The following is an 18,072-nucleotide window of genomic DNA, read 5'->3' on the forward strand; positions in this document are numbered from 1 at the left end:
GCTGTGGCATGGATAGACTTAAAAACACTGCTAAGTGTTAAGACACAAAAGACCACATATTATATGATTTCATGATAGGACATATCCTCAGGTTTGGAGTCAGGCATGCGATGACACCCCACCTGGCGAGTGCAGTTCAGTCCAGACCAAGAACCAAGAAAGCCGTGATCTTGGAGTACACGATACAAACTGTGCCTGCGGCATCCAGCAGGTCCACCTCATCTCTTCAGCTGTGTATTTAAGTAAAGGACTCGAAACACTGCCAAAGAAGCTTTCGTTCTTTATTAAATTCTCTTAAGCGTTACCAATATTATTATTCAAGTTTAAGACAGGGCAAATCTTATGAAGTATTTATGGGTTCTCTTCTTATAAATAAATTTATAAAGAAAACATCCACTAATTCATCTCTACTCTCTCTAAGCTGCTCAGTTCTCTAAAACTGAAAAGAACAATTCTGGTGTACTAAAAAACCAGAGCTGAGTCTTTTCAATACGTTCAATTACAATACTTTTAATTTAACTCTGAGTGGTTGGTGTCTTTTGATAATTTTAACTATTACACAGCAGTATGTGCTTATCATCCCTGGTCTTCTTCAGCCTCAAAACACCTTTAGAATTTATTCTCCACATGGAAGAAAACTATTACCAAACTTACTGCAAATGTTTGATCATGTAGATAAGCCTTTTATGCTCAACCCAGGCAGTGCTACTACTGCACATTTTAGATGACCGCCCTAGGCACTTCAAACATCTGAACACCTTTCTTCTTTCTACAAACTCTCCTACAGAAAGAGCAGTCAAGAAAATTGTTCTAAAACCCAAAAATGCAAAGCAATTTATGCTCCGTTTCTACTTCTTTCCTCAGGATGGAAAATTTGGTCAGTTCTTAACTTGGCCTGACCATGGCTCTAAGAGGGAATGCCAAATATTCTACTGCACAAACAGAAAGCTTAACCTGGTATCAGGCTTGAGAGGATACTTCCAAATACTTCCTTTTTTTCTGGAAACACTAGCACCTTCCTTTTGGTGAACTCCAAAAAACTATGGGTTAAGTCACCATTTTAAACCATTTCAATTCAACAGCAAAAATTACATGGCAAGTATTCTTAGCACTACCTGAAAACAAGGAGGGGGAGGTAGGTGCCAACAAGGCTCATGTGACTTGCCCAAAACTTTAAATCTAAAACCTGACTGTTGGGATAGCTGCCAACAACTTGAAATTGCTTACTCTAAAAAACATGAACAAATCAGCAGATCTTCTTTTTTAATCCAAGTTTTCTCTTTTTTCCAGACAAAGCACAGCAGTTTTGCTCTGAACATACCAGTCGGGGTATTGCTAATTTACTTGACTGGGTGGCTTTATAGTCTCAGACCAGACAGTCTAGCTGGCTGCTAGGAAAAAGGTTTCATAGCTTAAAAATATATTTATATGAAGTGTTAGTTCAAGATGTGTGTGAAAACGATTTTTAAGTTGCTGCAAGAGCAGAATGTTAAGGCAACATCAGAAAACAGAGGTGTGGTAAAACACTAAGCCCTACTCTACACCTGGTAAACAGAGCTAAATGAGAAGATGTTACTCAATCCCCTAATACAAAAACATCCCAAAATAATCTGTTGAACTTGACTTTGCAATTTCATCTTTTACATTTTGATGGCAGTGAGAGAGACCCTGGGGCTGTAACTCCCTTGCAAAAAAAAAATTCAACATCTGACTTACTTATGAGGCTTAAAATAAGGGAAATATAAAATAAGTTGTCCTTTGCTTGGCAACCATCCTTTTAAATTACCTATGTTTATACTGTATCCAGGCTACACCTGGGAGTGGATGGCTAATTTGGATATAGAAAACACCAAGGATCACTTCTGGAAGGAACACAAGACAATAAACTCCTCAATCAGTACATCAACAGCATCAGGGTAAGCAAGAAAAGGACTTTACCAAGAGACTGACATTTACACTTTTTGACAGAACTGAAATACACAGAATTACAGAGCATATTCACTGAAACAACAAAGAAAATCTGTCCTTGTAAAGGCTGTCTTTTTTACCCCCCAAAATGTGTTTCAATTTTGATACTTACACCACACACTGGTTAAGAAAATAAAGCGCGGTGTTTAGCAACGGGGCAATCCTAACTACCTTGAGAGGCACTGGGCTCACCCTCACTGGCAACCACTGAAGTCAGCAGGGCCAGGCACAAGGAGGGCCTCCTATTTCTCTGCACAAGCCGCCGCTGTCTCCTTATTGAAGCCCCGGATGGAGAGATCATAGACCACCTCCTCTACTTTCTTCACATCGTACTTCAAGCCGTCATAGCGCTTCCTCAGGGAGTCGTTTTTCAGGTTGAGAAGGCGGAAGCCAGAATCCAGCTCATTGATGAAGGTGGAGATGTGGAGGGGCCGGGAGTAGTCTCCCGCAGTCACACTGTTGACAGACAGCCTGGACTACAGGAGGGAAGGCAAACGGGGATACATTACAACAGGCCTCTTTTAGCACATCTCCCTCCCAATCACAACTAAAAGACCCTCAAGGACACACAACTTTTCCACAAGGTCTTTTGTAATTACATTTTGACAGTTGTTTAATATTACAGTTACTTCATGACTTAAGAAATCATTCCCCTTCTGTTGGGAGTTTCTCTGGTCAAGTTTTCATCATTATGAACAAAGGCTACGGAGGACACCTTCATAACAGCTTTTGTTCTTTAGAATTATTTCCATAGGACAATTTCTCCAGTGACATAAAGGGAATACGGGCAAAAAAATATACACTTATACAGTTAAAACTGAAAGGAAGAGGTATTACCATCTTCTAAGAATTCACACATCGCTAAGTCTGCACAGCTAGCACACTGTTTGAACTGGCCTTTCTCTGATGACTAGCAAAACCTAGTACACACAGTGCACAATGACGAACCGGTGGTCAAGAGAAGGCTTAGAAAAGACTCCCTGAATTTTTGTGCCCATTTTAAAAACTGACAGTGAAGTGGGAAGAATCAAAAAAGCAAATGGCAGGGGCGCCTGGGTGGCTCAGTGGGTTAAAGCCTCTGCCTTCAGCTCGGGTCATGATTCCAGAGTCCTAGGATCGCTGCTCGGCAGGGAGTCTGCTTCCTCCTCTCTCTCTGCCTGCCTCTCTGCCTACTTGTGATTTCTGTCAAATAAATAAATAAAATCTCTAAAAAAAAAAAAAAAAAGCAAATGGCAGGGGCACCTGGCTGGCTCAGTTGGTGGAGCATGTGACTCTTGGTCTTGGGATAGTGAGTTCAAGCCCCATGGCAAGCATGGAGCCCACTTAAAAATAAAATAAAATATTAAAAAAATAAAAAGAAAATGGCAAATCACTAAGCTACTTACCAATTCACTGGCAAGAATTAGAACTCCTGAGAGATAATCTTCTACATCCAGATGAAATCCTTTCTCCCGATCTGGCTCAACTAAAAAATACACCAAAGTAAAAATAAGGTCATGATGTGAACAAAACCTGAACCTAAAAATATAAATCACTATATATATAAATATATATGCACACATATAATTTGTCTCAATGGAAAGATAAGAAAAATAATCCTTTACAATTAGGTTCATACTGTTGGCAACTAGTCCTCATTATGGACTTTTGAGCTCTTTAGCCTGCAATTTTTCCTTTCATTCTTCTCTCAAAAAGTAACACCACCAAGAATGTTACCGAGTCGTATCAGAGAGTACCTTTGTTTTTGGACAATGCATGCCGCAACACTTAAAAGCATAAGCTGTGATACTACAAGTGGCTTTCACATGATCCACACATGCACACAAATACACATGCACACAGAGCAAGAGGACTGAAAGACATGGCAAAATAACAGCAAGCAGGAAATCTAAGTGCAGTGCATACAGGTATTCACTATGCTGTTCTTTCAACTTTCTGTGGGCCTGGATTTTTTAAAAACTAAATTTTACAAACTAAACGAAACAGTTGAGTGCAAAAAGCAAGCCACCACACGTTTTTACTTTTTGTGTTTCCAAATCATGAGTTTTCCATTTAGTTCCCATTTAACAAATAGAAAGTATAAGCAAAAGCTACCCTCCCCACCAAAATTAAGCTACCATGCCTGATCCTGCAGACCAATGCTAATGAAGATACTTACTGCCAAGAATTTCTGTAACTGCTTCTCGAGTCACTAGTGTTTCTGATTCCAAGTACACAACAAATGCCGCCAAGAAGACCAAACGCTGCAACACAAACCTCCAGTGCTCATGAAATCTGCATGGATATAAATAAGCTCATTAGGTTGAGGGATTAGGGACCTTAACAAAGATAAATTCAGTACAATCACAGTCAAACATTTTAGAAATAGACTATTTTTTCAAGTCAAATCTATGTGAAGCCCCAATGTATAAAAATGTGTGAGAACAATATGACACTTGAATATATCAGATGAAGTCAGTAGAAGTTTTACAAGTTCAAATTTGTAACATTTTTTTTTTTAAAGATATATTTTATTAGGGCGCCTGGGTGGCTCAGTGGGTTAAGCCGCTGCCTTCGGCTCAGGTCATGATCTCAGGGTCCTGGGATCGAGTCCCGCATCGGGCTCTCTGCTCAGCGGGGAGCCTGCTTCCTTCTCTCTCTCTCTCTCGCCTGCCTCTCAGTGTACTTGTAATTTCTCTCTGTCAAATAAATAAATAAGGGGCGCCTGGGTGGCTCAGTGGGTTAAGCCGCTGCCTTCGGCTCAGGTCATGATCTCAGGGTCCTGGGATCGAGTCCCGCATCGGGCTCTCTGCTCAGCAGAGAGCCTGCTTCCCTCTCTCTCTCTCTGCCTGCTTCTCCGACTACTTGTGATTTCTCTCTGTCAAATAAATAAATAAAAAAAAAAAAAAAAAAAAAAAAAAAAAATAAATAAATAAATAAATAAAATCTTTAAAAAAAAAAAAAAAAAAAGATATATTTTATTAATTTATTTGACTGAGAGAGAGAAATCACAAGCAGGCAGAGAGGCAGGCAGAGAGAGGGGGAAGCAGGCTCCCCGCTGAGCAGAGAGCCCGATGCGGGGCTCGATCCCAGGACCCTGAGATCATGACCCGAGCCGAAGGCAGAGGTTTAACCCACTGAGCCACCCAGGCGCCCCTGTAACATTTTTTTTTTTAAGATTTTATTTATTTCTGTGACAGACAGAGATCACAAGTAAGCAGAGAGGCAGGCAGAGAGAGAGGGGGAAGCAGGCTCCCTACGGAGCAGAGAGCCTGATGCAGAGCTTGAACCCAGGACCCTGAGACCATGATCTGAGCCAAAGGCAGAGTCTTTAACCCACTGAGCCACCCAGGTGCCCCGTAACAATTATTATTATTATTATTATTATTATTATTATAAATTATGATTTATATAAATTTTTATAAATTATAAATTATTATTTATAAAATTTACAATAATTAACATCAAAAGTTTAATAAATGGGAAACATGATCCAACTTCAATGAAAATAATATTTATAATTTAAGATTAGGTATGACAAGAACAACTATATTTTAGAAGTTTAATCAGTAAGACCAAGGATACTGCTCTGAGAAAAATTAAAATTGGAAACACAGATAGATGAGAACTGCAACTGCATGTACATCAACTTCAACACCTAACTTATTGTCACACTTTGATTTACATGTAGCGTATCAAGAAAATCCTGGCTCACACATGTAAGAAATAACTACCACTGCAATCACTAAACCAACAGACTTAAACTTTCAGGATATCGCAGTTAAACTGAGCTAGAAGCCCAAAAAAAGCATACATAATTTTACAACCCCAGATATGAACTTCAGATATTAACACTATGCCTCCTAAATTTCAAAGATGGCAAATTCAAAAAAAATTTCAGTACAATTCAAGTCAAACAAAATCTTCTACGGGCCAAATCACCCAGAGGTCAGCCTCTGTGTGACCTCCAAACTGTATTATCTCTCAAGATCCCGTCAATTCTCTTGTTCAACGTCTCTATACATCCGTTATTACCTTACAGCAGGGGTCGCCAAACTTTCTCTGTGAAAGGTCAGATGGTAATATTTTAGGCTTTGTGAACCATATCCAGTCTCCATCACACATTCTTATTTGGGTGTTTTTAGTTTGGGTTTTTGTTGTTGTTGTTGTTGTTGTTGTTGTTGTTTTTAACAACCCTCTAAAATATAAGCGGTTCTTAGCCCCGAGAGGCAGCGGGCCACAGGTAGTTTGCCAACCCCTGTCTTAAATTATCTTGTGAAGTTGTATTATCTACTTCCCATATACACGTGGTTTTTGCCCACATATGTCTTAACAGAACATCTTTTTCACTAGGGAACATGTTTTCCACTAGGAAAACAAGTAAAGACTCTAAGTTCTTATTCATCATATTTCATCAATACCCAGATGCAGGGACACCTGGGTGGCTCAGTTGGTTAAGCAGCTGCCTTCCGCTCAGGTCATGATCCCAGCGTCCTGGGATCAAGTCCCACATCGGGCTCCTTGCTCCGCAGGGAGCCTGCTTCTCCCTCTGACTCTGCCTTCCACTCTGTCTGCCTGTGCTCGCTCTCACTCTCTCTCTCTTACAAATAAATAAATAAAATCTTTAAAAAAAAAAAAAATACCCAGATGCAGCTTTTTCCAGTTTAACATCTGTGAAATTAGGATGCATTTTACAATCTGTAAATTTCACAATTATGATTGGCAACAAATTTTCTTCCCTAGTGGTACATAAAATAATGGTGACTCTTAAAATTAATGGTGTTACAGATTCAACACAGCATAAAATATTAACTAAACATGCTACTCAGCAGTAAAACTCAAACTCTGAGGTAATACTCAGTTCGTGTATATACTGCCATCTAATCCCACAACTTTAACAGCATAAACGTGATTCACCCAATTTCAAATGTAACTTACATATACTAAAAAAAACTTTAATTGATCTTCATACAATGAATATTTTCTTCATTTTCATTGCAAAAATTATACATGTTCCTTAGGAAAATTCTCAAAGGGAGGAAAAAAATAAAGTCACCAAATCTGTCACCATTAAAATACCACCACTATTAATAGTTTGACCCTTTTTCATTGCTTCTTTTACATAGAGAAGTCTTCACCTAGTTCTAAGCAAATAACTCAATACATACAATTTTTCTCCTGTCTTTACTTTTACTTCACATTACAAAATAATTCTATTTTTTCTTACAAACCTGTAATACTGTTCAGCAGGGAACTTGGTCTTCAAAGATGTTAGATGTGTTTTTACTGTACCAAAATGTTCTCGAGCTTTCAAACACCTCTTTGGAACTGATCACAAAAAGATAATCAAGCATAACAATAATGAAAGGTTTACCAAATTTCAAATACAGTTCTTCCTTAATAATCTACACAATCTATTTGGAAATAAATCAACTTAAAAAAAAATAATCTCATGACCCAATGCAGGGTATGCATCTCTACTTTTCAACCTGGCTCTCAAAATCTCACCTTTCATTTTCTGACTGATTTACCAACACTGAAAAATAGACAAAAATTTGCTGAAAGGGAATACCTTAGTAGACAAATCAGTAAGCTGTCCTAAATAATGTCACCCTCAAAGGCCAAGTAGCAGCTGCTATTCCTAGTCAGTCCTTAAAGGACTCCTAAAATTGGACGGCTGATAGCTCCTGTATTTGGTCAAAAAGAAGCTTTATCTCCATCTCATTGACCAACTCCATACCACTGAGAAAAATGACTTGCCTCTGACACTCATACATTATAATGTAATACCATTCTCTGACTGAAAATATATTCTAGCTCTTTCAGTTATGCTAGCTACATCTTACAATAAAGGTTCCATGTTTAAACTTATCCGATCTCCATTTAAGGGGCTGACTGTAAATACATTAGGAACATTTTACACTGGCCATTTCTTAACTAAAATGCCTATTAAACCATATTCAATGAATGAAAAACTGGGTTTAAAAGAGAGCTACAAAACTACTACAATTACCACATTGCAATTACATTAACACATCGTAACAGAGAATTCTGTAAACACATAAAATGCTAAACTCACCTACTTACCCATAGAACATGAGGGGCATTGTTCTTAATAAAATGACAGACTGGGAATGTTTTCTAAACGGAAATTAACTCTTTAAATTAATTCTTCAAATAACTCTTTGAATAACGGACAAATTCGATTTTTAAAAACCCTTCAAAATCAAAAGAACTTACTGTCCTGAAAACCAGCACCCTGATGGACCCCTTGCAGTAGAGTTAAGATCTCTCGAGCTGTTTGTTCTAAACTCTGTACAACTTTTCGGATTTCCTAGAGAAAACAAAAATCAAAGTAACAGACAAACTCAACATAGTTATTATCAGAACCCCAAACCAAATATACTAGAGAGTATAGACTGAATAACTATGACACCTTCAAACACATTCAAAACTCCCGACAATCTTTACAAGGACTGAAGCTGTGCAGAAAATATCCAGGTTTGAATCCTGACTTTGCCACTTCCTTCCTCTTTGAGAGTTTCAGCCTGAGATTTCTCATGCAGCCTTCAAAGGATAATCGCGACCTAACAGAAACAACCCACTGGAACACTATAAATGTTAAAAGAGATAAAGTATCTGAATGCAATTTGTAAAAAGAAGAATGCAATGCAATACAAAGTGTGTGTGTTTTTCAATCACTTTACAAGTATTCACTGAGCATACTTATGTGCAAAGCATTGTGTAAATACTGGGTACCCAACTGGACAGTCCTTTCCATCCCGCAGTTTAGAGCATAAAGGGGAAAGACAGGCGTTTAAAAAATACGGATCGCACAATTTTTTTTTTTTTAATGTAAATGCGCTATTAAAAAACACGGCAAGAAAAGAATCTTTCAGACTCTGAGATCAAGGATATAAATACGTGATAACCAGGACAAGAAAGAAAAGATACGAATGCCAGGGAAAGCAGAGAGTACATGCAGAAGTCCTGAGGCAAGAAACTATCGGCGGAACTAGAGGAATTTAAAGGAAGTAAACTGGGGCGCCTGGGTGGCTCAGTGGGTTGAGCCGCTGCCTTCGGCTCAGGTCATGATCTCAGGGTGCTGGGATCGAGTCCCGCATCGGGCTCTCTGCTCAGCAGGAAGCCTGCTTCCCTCTGTCTCTCTCTGTCTGCCTCTCCATCTACTTGTGATTTCTCTCTGTCAAATGAATGAATAAATAAATAAATAAATAAATAAATAAAAATCTAAAAAAAAAAAAAAAAATAAAGGAAGTAAACTGAACATAACACACACGGAAGATGGCGTAAAATGAGATAGGGTGAGGGGAGGAGACACACCTGTGGGCCACAGTAGGGTCTGGATTACTATTCTATGCGGAAAAAGAAACTACAGGAGAGCTCTAAAGAGAAGAGGCCCCACGTGCTTTTAAGCCAGCAACAATAACCCCGCGAGACGCGTGTGGTCTTGAGTCCCAGGGGCTAACTGAGCCTTGGACAGAAATAAGCGCCGAAAAGGAGGAAGACGGACACTCAAACGAGGTTGGCGATGCTGAGCCGAGACTCGAACACAGAGAATCAGGACCAGGCAGGAGAATCGCGGGAAAGGGAGGAACATTCCCTAAACTGAAGCAAGTGGGGAAGCAACCCACCCTCGGAGGCTTCCCCACCGCTCGAGACAGGGCAAGAGTAAGGCCGAGCTACACGGCCCAGCAAGCAAGGAAAGGGAAAGGGGAGGGGAAGAGAGGGGGCTCGCCTCTCGGATGTCCTGCTCGGCAGCCAAAAAGCCCTGCAGCTCCACGAAGATCTCGCTCACAGACATGGCGCCAGCTGTACAACAGGAAGCCAGTGCGGCGAGTATGGCCGCAGAAAAGCGTTTCAGAGACCACCAGCGAAGTCAGTCGCAACGCCCGCCGCCGCCGCCGCGTCCACTGGGCCCTACGCTACGGACGTCGCTGGGGTCCTCCGAGGTCCGCGGCGCGCAGCATGCCGGGCTGTCCGCCGTGCTGCCTGATGTGTCGCCCGCCGCATCCGGAGCCGACGCGGGCGCCCAAGGGGCGGGACGGAAAGAAGTGGGCGGGGCTTCCATCTGGGGCTATTTCGGACAGGCCTCGCTGGAAACAGCCGCAGGAGTGGGGAGGAGGGTCCCACGGGGCACGTGGGCCTGAGAAGGCGGGGCCGGCTTAGAGGGGTGGGAGCGAGCGTGGCTCTTAGTTTACGTATTTGGTTTACGCTGAGTAGGGAGCGGGGGAGAGGTGTTTCAGTGCTGAAGAGCATGCATAAAAAGCCAGGTGCGGAAAAATGCGGAGAGGTTGTCGTCTTCGTGAGGAGACAGGAAAACAGTGCATTCCTATTTGCAAAAAGTACACGGGAAATTAAAGTGTGTGGGACCGTGAGCGTAGGGGATGGATTGCGGGCGCAATTTCAACGTTTTCCCTGTAGACTGTATAAAACCTATTTAAATTGCATGACTTTTTAAAGCGTGTGTGGTGGGAAGTTTCTCTTCCGCTCAACGAACACCTCCTTATCCCAGTTGCTCTTGAGGCAAGCGCCGTAATGATTTCTTGTCCTTGCAGAGACATTATTGCGTACATCTACCGTACAAATAGAAATGTGTGTGTGCGCGTTGTGTCAGCCTGAAAATAGACACCACGAGAGCCAAATGAGTGAGATCAAAGGATTGCAGGTCGGTGAGAACAGACTCCAGCAATAGACTCCAGAAAAGTGTTCCCACTGCAAAGGCGAAAGGAAGGGATTGTTTTCTGGAGGGGGAAGAACTACATGACTTTGGTAAAAGAAAAAAGTGTAAATTTAAACTAACAGGCTAAGGGTTAGGCCGCTTTTGGTTACACACTGATGTCTGTTTCTATTATTCTTGACAAACGATGCTAGTCTTGGTTTGCATTATTAACTGTTGTGTCTAAAGAAAATCTACAGCCAAGGGTCTGATGATTGGGAAGCCCATGGTTCCGTTGATTTGGGGAGCAATGGATTGTGAAACAGTTTCTTCTGGACCAGTCCGGGCTCTTGGTTTGTTTGTTTTAGATTTGTTTATTTATTTTAAGGAGACAGAGCAGGAGGGAGAAAGGGGAGGGGGCAAAAGGAGAAGGAAAGAAATCCTCAGGCAGAGACCCGGATCCGGAAACCATGCCCCCAAGGGAAATCAAGAGTCCGAGGCTCAACCGACTGAGCCACCCATGAGTCCCTGGACTGGTCCTTTTTTTCCAATTCAAGAGTTCATTAGCTATTTTTGTAGAAAAGAAAATGGAGCTTTTCTCGAAATTGAGTCTCTCATGGCTAGAAATTGTATACAATTCCACAGTAGGCTGCATTCTCCAAGTGAATTAAAATTATTATTTCAACTAGGTGAAATTTGTTTGCCTTGTTTGAGAGGTTGCTCTAAAACTTTACCTGAAGGACATTGTATCTTCGTTATACTTCTGTGAAGTGCATATTAATGCTACCTTATAAATAGTTTGCCAAATCACTTTTTCTGAACGTTCTAAATGGTCTTAAGCATTTAAGAGTGTATTTTCTCATTTGTCATATTAGAATTAATAACACCTATCTCTAAAAGTTTGTAGAATTATAAATGTGTGCAAAAGAGTACTTTCTGTCCCTATGAATTTGACTCTTTTAGGTACCTCATAGAAGGGGGATTGTATGGTATTTTTCTATTAGTAACTGGCTTATTGCACTTAACGATAATGATTTCAAAGTTCATCAGTTCTGGAGTGCCTGGGTGTCTCAGTCAGTTAACTTGCTGTCTTCAGCTCATGATTCCCAGCATCCTGGAATTGAGACCTTCACAGGGCTCTTTGCTCAGCAGGAAGTCTGCTTCTCCCACTCCCTCTGCTGCTCTCCCTGCTTCTGCTCTCTTATCACACACACTCTCTCTCTCAAATAAATAAATAAAATATTTAAACAACAACAAAAATTCGCTAGTTCATCTATGTTGTACCATGCATGTGTCAGAACTTCATTCCTTCTTAAAGCTGAATAATACTCTGCTTTATGTATATACCACATTTTGTTTATCCATTCATTCTTCAATGGAAATTTGGGTTGTTTCCTCCTTTTGGCTATTATGAATGATGCTGCTATGAACATAGCTGTGCAAATATTTCTTCAAGTTCCTGCTTTCAATGCTTTTAACCTTAAAAATGTTTTTTGATGTTAACCTTAAAAATAAAACTGCCAATTATTTTACCAGCAAAATACGGGTTTGTTCAGGAATGACAGAGAATTGCAATTCAGGGCAAATAAGCTGTGGCAAAACTATAGGCAAGTCTGCAGAACAAAGGAGAGGAATGCTCTTGCAGAGGAAAGTGAGAAGTTGGGATGGGAGGAAAATCTTTCTTCTTCCTGCTCGGGTAGTAAAGTAGTGTCCCCATGCAAGGTCAGTCTCTTCCTGTTGGACTTACAATTCTACAGTGATAAGGCAGGAGAGCTCTCCCTGCCAAACCTCCCAACTCCACTTCAGTGAGGATTCCCTTTATGAATTTTCACAATAACCTAAAGTGGGGTAATTTTCTTAAACAGTTTATTTATTTATTTTAGAAAAAGTATGTGTGTGCGCGCAAGTGCGAGTGATGGGAGGGGCAGACAGGGAAGGAAAGGGAGAGAATTCCAAGCAGACTCCACGCTGAGTACAGAGCCTGACTCAGGGCTCAGTCTCACCACCCATGAGATCATGACCTGAGCAAAACCAGCAGTCAGATGCTTAACTCACTGAGCCACCCAGGTGCCCCTAAAATGTATAAATTATTCATGGGATTTTATCTGCGGAGTGAAGGTGCCATATTCATTAACCCAGTTAGTCTCTTATCAAAGGCTATTTTGTTTGGTTTCAATTCTTTCTGTTATAAATAGCATTGTGATAAACATCTTTGTAAGCTTCCTGTTCAAGATTTGAAATAATTTCTAATAGGTCCTATTTTTAAAGTTCTTGATATGTTTTGCCAAATCACTACCCAAAGAGATTAAACTGATTTCCACTCCCCTGCCCACCAGAGCCTGAAGGAGCCGACTTCACTGCGCTCTTCCCAGTGTGAATATTAACACTGCAAACATTCTAGGCTAATCTCAGGGGGAAATTATACCTCCTCTAATAGCATGGAAAATTATGTAAGGAGTGGTGCACTCTGGCAAGGTTTTTTGAAGGGCCAAAAGGGGTGGAAACCAAAGAGTGGTTGGGTGTCCTTGCCACAGTCCAAGAGCAGGGAAAATGGGTTTGAGTAATCAGATAAAGATGGAGAATAGGAGATGGGCCTCAGGCTCTATCTTATTGTACCCACGGGATTTTTTTTTTACGATTTTATTTTATTTATTTATTTGACAGATCACAAGGAGGCAGAGAGGCAGGCAGAGAAAGGAGGGAGAGGCTCCCTTGCTGAGCAGAGAGCCCGATGCGGGGCTCGATCCCAGGACCCTGGAATCATGACCTGAGCCGAAGGCAGAGGCTTTTAACCCACTGAGCCACCCAGGCGCCCTATACCCATGGGATTTTATAAGAGATGACAGCAATAACATGGAGAGATCAATGTCATTGAAAGAATTTATCACTTAAATTTCCCAAAAGTAAAAGGCACACCAAGCCCTGAAGAGGACCACATGGGGAAGCACTAAGTTTAGCCAGGAAGCAGAAGCAGGACTGAGGGAAAGCCTGATCCAGAGCCTTTATTGAGGCTTCTGCAGGAAAGGCAAGGCAGGGCAGGGGAACTAGTTCAGGACTGGCCAGCTTGATTAATTCTAATGGGCTTTATTTAGGCTGGTACCTGGCTGTGGCATGATTTAGGGTCAGGCTAAAATCTTGACTTAACATATGAGGTGAATAAGGAAGCGGTATAAGAAAGACATATTCCAGGCTGAGCTTTCTGCAATCTCTAAGAATTGGCTAGTTCTGGAGACACTGTCTCTCCACAGCCAGCAAGCTTTTTAAAATGTCAAAACAACCAGGGATGCCTGGATGGCTTGGTCAGCTAAGCGTCTGTGTTTGAATCAGGTCATGATCCCAGAGTCCTGGGATCAAGTCCTGCATCGGGCTCCTTGCTCAGTGGGGAGCCTCCTTCTCCCTCTCCCTCTGCCCCTCACCTCCTGCTTGCTCGCTTGTTCTCTCTGACAAATAAATAAAAAAATTTCTAAAAAGAGGTCAAAATGCAAAACACAGAAAATACATCACAAAATACAGAATATAAGAAACATGACACATATAAGCTGGAAAGAGGGCATCAAGATGGGGACTGCAGGCCCTGTAGGACCCAGGACACCATGACTCTTGCCACATACTGAACTGGCAAGAAAGGATCCTGGGATGGAGGAGGGGATTGGTGAGTTGGCTCAGGGACTTTCACAGGGAGCCCGGACCTTCTGGCCACACCCACGACCCACTTTTCCCACCCCTAATCCCCAGGTGTGCACCCAGCTTCACTCAGGCCATCGCCACACCCAAGGTCTGAATTTGGAGGTGTGCATGACGTTAAATCTGGCACAGGACAGGATGTGGCAGATGTACAACCACTCACAAGGACAAGAGGAAGAACCTTTCCCTCATTGCTTCAGGTCACATGGTCCTGAATGGCGTGCAGACTGACTTTGTAGTTTGTTGGGTGACATTTCTTGAGGCTGCACTATTGAGGCCAGTGATACAGATAAGAGTCTCTCCCCCTCCTTCCCCTGCGATTGTCCCTTTCGCCCTAATCCCACAGTCCTGTGGAGGAAGGGGCAGCTGGGCAGGGCTGTAGAGACTGACTCCAACAGCTGGCCTCACCATCCGGGTGGGCCTGTGGAGGAAGCCCCCAGGCAGAGTGGTGTGCAGGGAGGAGCACAAAGGAAGGGAAGAGGAGGCAGGGCTGAGCAGGCACCTCCTAGTACTCGCTCCCGGCCTGCACCTGTGTTCCTTCTCCTGCAGCCCTCGGCATCTCCCTGCAGACCCTCTCCTCCTCCCTAGACACTCAGCACAGGCTGTCTCGGCCTGCAGCTTGCCCAGCTCTGCCACCTGCCCCACCTCATATCCCAACCCATGCTGGGCTCCCCATGCTGGGCTCTGGCCCATAGGTGGGGACAGTGGCACCATGGGAATGACATGCCACCATTCCATCCCAACGGAAAAGTGGCACGGGAGGTCAGTGGGGGGAAAGGAAGGGACAGACACATAGTGAGCACACTTTCAGTAGTCCACGCAGGGGTGTGTGAAAGTGCCTGGAGACATTTTGTTGCTACCAAGACTAGGGGTGCCCACTGGCATTGAATGCTGGGGGTCAGGCACCAAGGAAGCATATACAGGACAACAGAACTCAGTGAAGAACCGCCCCACCCAAAGTGTCAGTAACCTCTGCCCACTCCCACAATCCCCTACCCCCATCTACACACACAAGAAAAAAAGACAGACAGACAGACGTAGGTGGGAAGAAGGGAAGGAAGGCAGGAAATAAAAAAAGCAGGAAGAGGAAAAGGAAGGAAGGAAGGACAAGCACGTGGGGCCCCAGCCTGTCACCTGGGCATGAGGCAGGCCAGCTGCTAGTCTGATCATGAGTAGTGTCCTTGGTGCATTAGAAGATACAGACTTCCCCCAGGAGACCTAAACAATCCCGTCACCCAAACTCTTCTTCTGAATGAGAAAGCTGAGAATTTCCCCCCAGACACACCGCTGGGGGGTGAGAAGCTTCCTCCTGGGCTCCCTGAATAGGATGCCACATCAACTCCTGGGCCCAAGACACTGGGCCCTGGGGAGTAGAGGCACAGCCGAATGAGGGCTGTGGGGAGCCTCACCGACAGGCACTGTTAACTGAGAGTGACTGACAAAGCCTTGAGAGGGAAAAAAGAAAAGCAGGTCTGGTCTGGGCTATGGTGAGAATCTGGGGGCTGAGACTCCGTTCCTAGTTGAGAGACCATCTATGGTCTGGGTGGCCTGCTATCTTATGAACCTCCAGGAGCTCCCCCAGCACCTGCCAAGACAGGCCCAGGCCTCGCATTTTCCTCAGAAAACCATTTTGGGCTGTACCCATTGTGTGAACTGTATTCGTTTCCTATGGCTGCCATTACACAATGGCTACCAACTAGGGGTCTTAAAACAACAGAAATCTACTCTCTCACAGTTCTAGAGACTTTAGAGATCTAAATTTGAGATGTTGGCAGGACCATTGTCTCTCTGAAGGCTGTGGAAAGAGCCCTTTTCAACCTCTTCTAGTTCCCGGTGGTTGCCAACAATCCTCAGTCTTCCTCAGGTTGCGCCTACATCACTCCAGCCCTCGCTCTGTCGTAAGCAGGCATCCTGCGTTGTGTGTGTGTATGTGTGTCCAAATTTCTTTCTTTTTTAAAAACACAAATTACTGGATTAGGGAGCGTCTGACTCGAGCATGACCTCCTCTAGTTAATTACACCTGCAAAGCCTCCATTTCCATCACATGCACTAGGGGGTAATGACTTAAATTTATCTGGGGCGGGGCGGGGGGACACAATTCAAACCAGCACAGTGATCAGTCTCCAGTCTTCTACTCCTGTCACGCAAAGTGTGATCTACAGGGCATGTGAATTGCCCCGGGGGTTTTCTTACAAGGCAGATTCTGATTTGTAGGTCTGGAATGGGGCCCCAGATTCTGTATTTCTACCATACAGATTTACCTTCTACCATTCCCACTTGGGCACCACCGAAACTCAGCCCTCGCTGATCCCAAAATACCCACACCGTGATCTCCCAGACCAGCTCTGTCTGGACTACTGCAATAGTTTCCTGTCCCTGCTTTCTCTGTGTTAAAAAACAAAACAAAATAACAGGGGTGCCTGGTTAGTCCAGTTGGTAAAGCATGCAACTCTTGATCTTGAGGTTTTAAGTTCGAGCCCCAAGTTGGGGGTAGGTCACTTAAAAAAAAAAATCTTTAAAAACAAACCAAATCCAACCAAGTAAGTTTGAAGTTTTACTGGCTTTATTAAATGGTGCGGGGAATGTGATGAACATAGTGCTGACTGAGCCTCCCAGGTGCCCCTGAATTTTTCTTTTTAACATCTCCAGTCCACCCTCTACCCTTACTAGAGTAGTATTGTTACCAACAACATGAGCCTACTCCTCAGTGAGCTACAAACAGAAACTGTACCACATGGTTGCCTCACGAGGTTACTTTATTTGTACAAACAAGGACATTGTAGGGAATGACTTTCAAAGCCTTGACTCCCCAAAGAAGGAGAAGCGGGACCCTTTTATTAGGCTTTTGCATGAATATTCAGAGGGGACTTTACCATTATAATGAGGCTAAAGCGCTTTCTGAATCCTCTGTGCAGGCCTTCATCCTCAAATGTTTCTTTTTCTGTTCCAACAGCTTGTTAGTTTCTCTCTAAAAAGTCTCACAGGCAGAAGCTTCTAGGAGTTTCCTCGTTCAGGAGGTCAGTCCTAAATTCAGAGGGTCAGGCCAGTGACAGTATTTTAAAAGTATAAACAGCTACAACTTTGCTTAAAACCCTCACATCGGGGGTGCCGGGGTGGCTCAGTGGATTAAGCGTCTGTCTTCAGCTCAGGTCATGATGCCAGGGTCCTGGGATCAAGTCCCACATTGGGCTCCCCGCCCAGCAGGGAGTCTGCTACTCCCTCTCCCTCTCCCTCTCCCTCTGCTCCTCCCCCTGCATGGGTGCATGCTTTCTCTCTCTTTCTCTCAGAACCACACACAAACCCTCTCACATCACCTTGTGTTTACAGTAAAACCCAAACTTTAAACCTTGACAGGCAGAGACCTGAAGTTCCAGCCTGGCCCTCGCCCCTCACCCCTCATGGCTGAGCTCCAACCACACTGGCTGGTTCTTTCTTTCCAGCTCTAGGGGCAGTGCACCCAGGGTACCCCCACCTGCATGGGAAGCTTCCAGGTCTTCACACGTGGCTCCTTACAGCCTTCAGGTTTCAACTCAAATGCCACCCACTCTGAGGGGCCTCCTTGTGCCTTTATCCCATAGGGTCTTATGTCTCCCATTGCACCAAGCCCACCCCAAACATTATTTTCCACCTCCACCCCCAATCCTAAGTTCCCTAAGGGCTGCGACACGAGGACACAGTAAGAAGCTCAAAAAATGAGTGTGTGAAAGAAAATAAAAAAGAATTAAAGAGTGATTGGCAAAGGGGGATAGGGTGGCTGGGTGATG

At 43.3% G+C, this 18,072-nt stretch overlaps 1 protein-coding gene across 2 annotated transcripts; it reads right to left on the reverse strand.

The window, feature by feature from the left end:
• Window positions 1-267: 267 nt before the first annotated feature.
• On the reverse strand, window positions 268-9,911 carry TSN (translin). 2 transcript variants are annotated; one of them, XM_059166601.1, is made up of 6 exons: window positions 9,704-9,908; window positions 8,188-8,281; window positions 7,179-7,275; window positions 4,127-4,242; window positions 3,354-3,433; window positions 268-2,444 (listed from the first exon to the last, which is right to left on the reverse strand). In XM_059166601.1, exons 1-6 carry the CDS (start codon window positions 9,767-9,769, stop codon window positions 2,211-2,213), a joined length of 687 nt encoding a protein of 228 aa, XP_059022584.1. In that variant the 5' UTR covers window positions 9,770-9,908; the 3' UTR covers window positions 268-2,210. The 2 variants fall into 2 exon arrangements, with proteins under 2 accessions (XP_059022584.1, XP_059022585.1); XM_059166602.1 differs by lacking the exon at window positions 3,354-3,433 and having other exon boundaries at window positions 2,218-2,444; window positions 9,704-9,911.
• Between the last annotated feature and the right edge of the window lie 8,161 nt (window positions 9,912-18,072).

Source organism: Mustela lutreola, chromosome 3 (assembly GCF_030435805.1).
Source record: "Mustela lutreola isolate mMusLut2 chromosome 3, mMusLut2.pri, whole genome shotgun sequence".
Lineage (NCBI taxonomy): Eukaryota > Metazoa > Chordata > Mammalia > Carnivora > Mustelidae > Mustela > Mustela lutreola.

Excerpts from the sequence above, each read along its gene's own strand:
- TSN (XM_059166601.1), bottom strand. The coding sequence starts at position 9,769 with ATGTCTGTGAGCGAGATCTTCGTGGAGCTGCAGGGCTTTTTGGCTGCC. Across the intron at positions 8,282-9,703 it reads CCGAGCAGGACATCCGAGAG|GAAATCCGAAAAGTTGTACA; the intron begins GCGAGCCCCCTC and ends TGTTTTCTCTAG. Across the intron at positions 3,434-4,126 it reads AGTTACAGAAATTCTTGGCA|TTGAGCCAGATCGGGAGAAA; the intron begins GTAAGTATCTTC and ends TGTATTTTTTAG.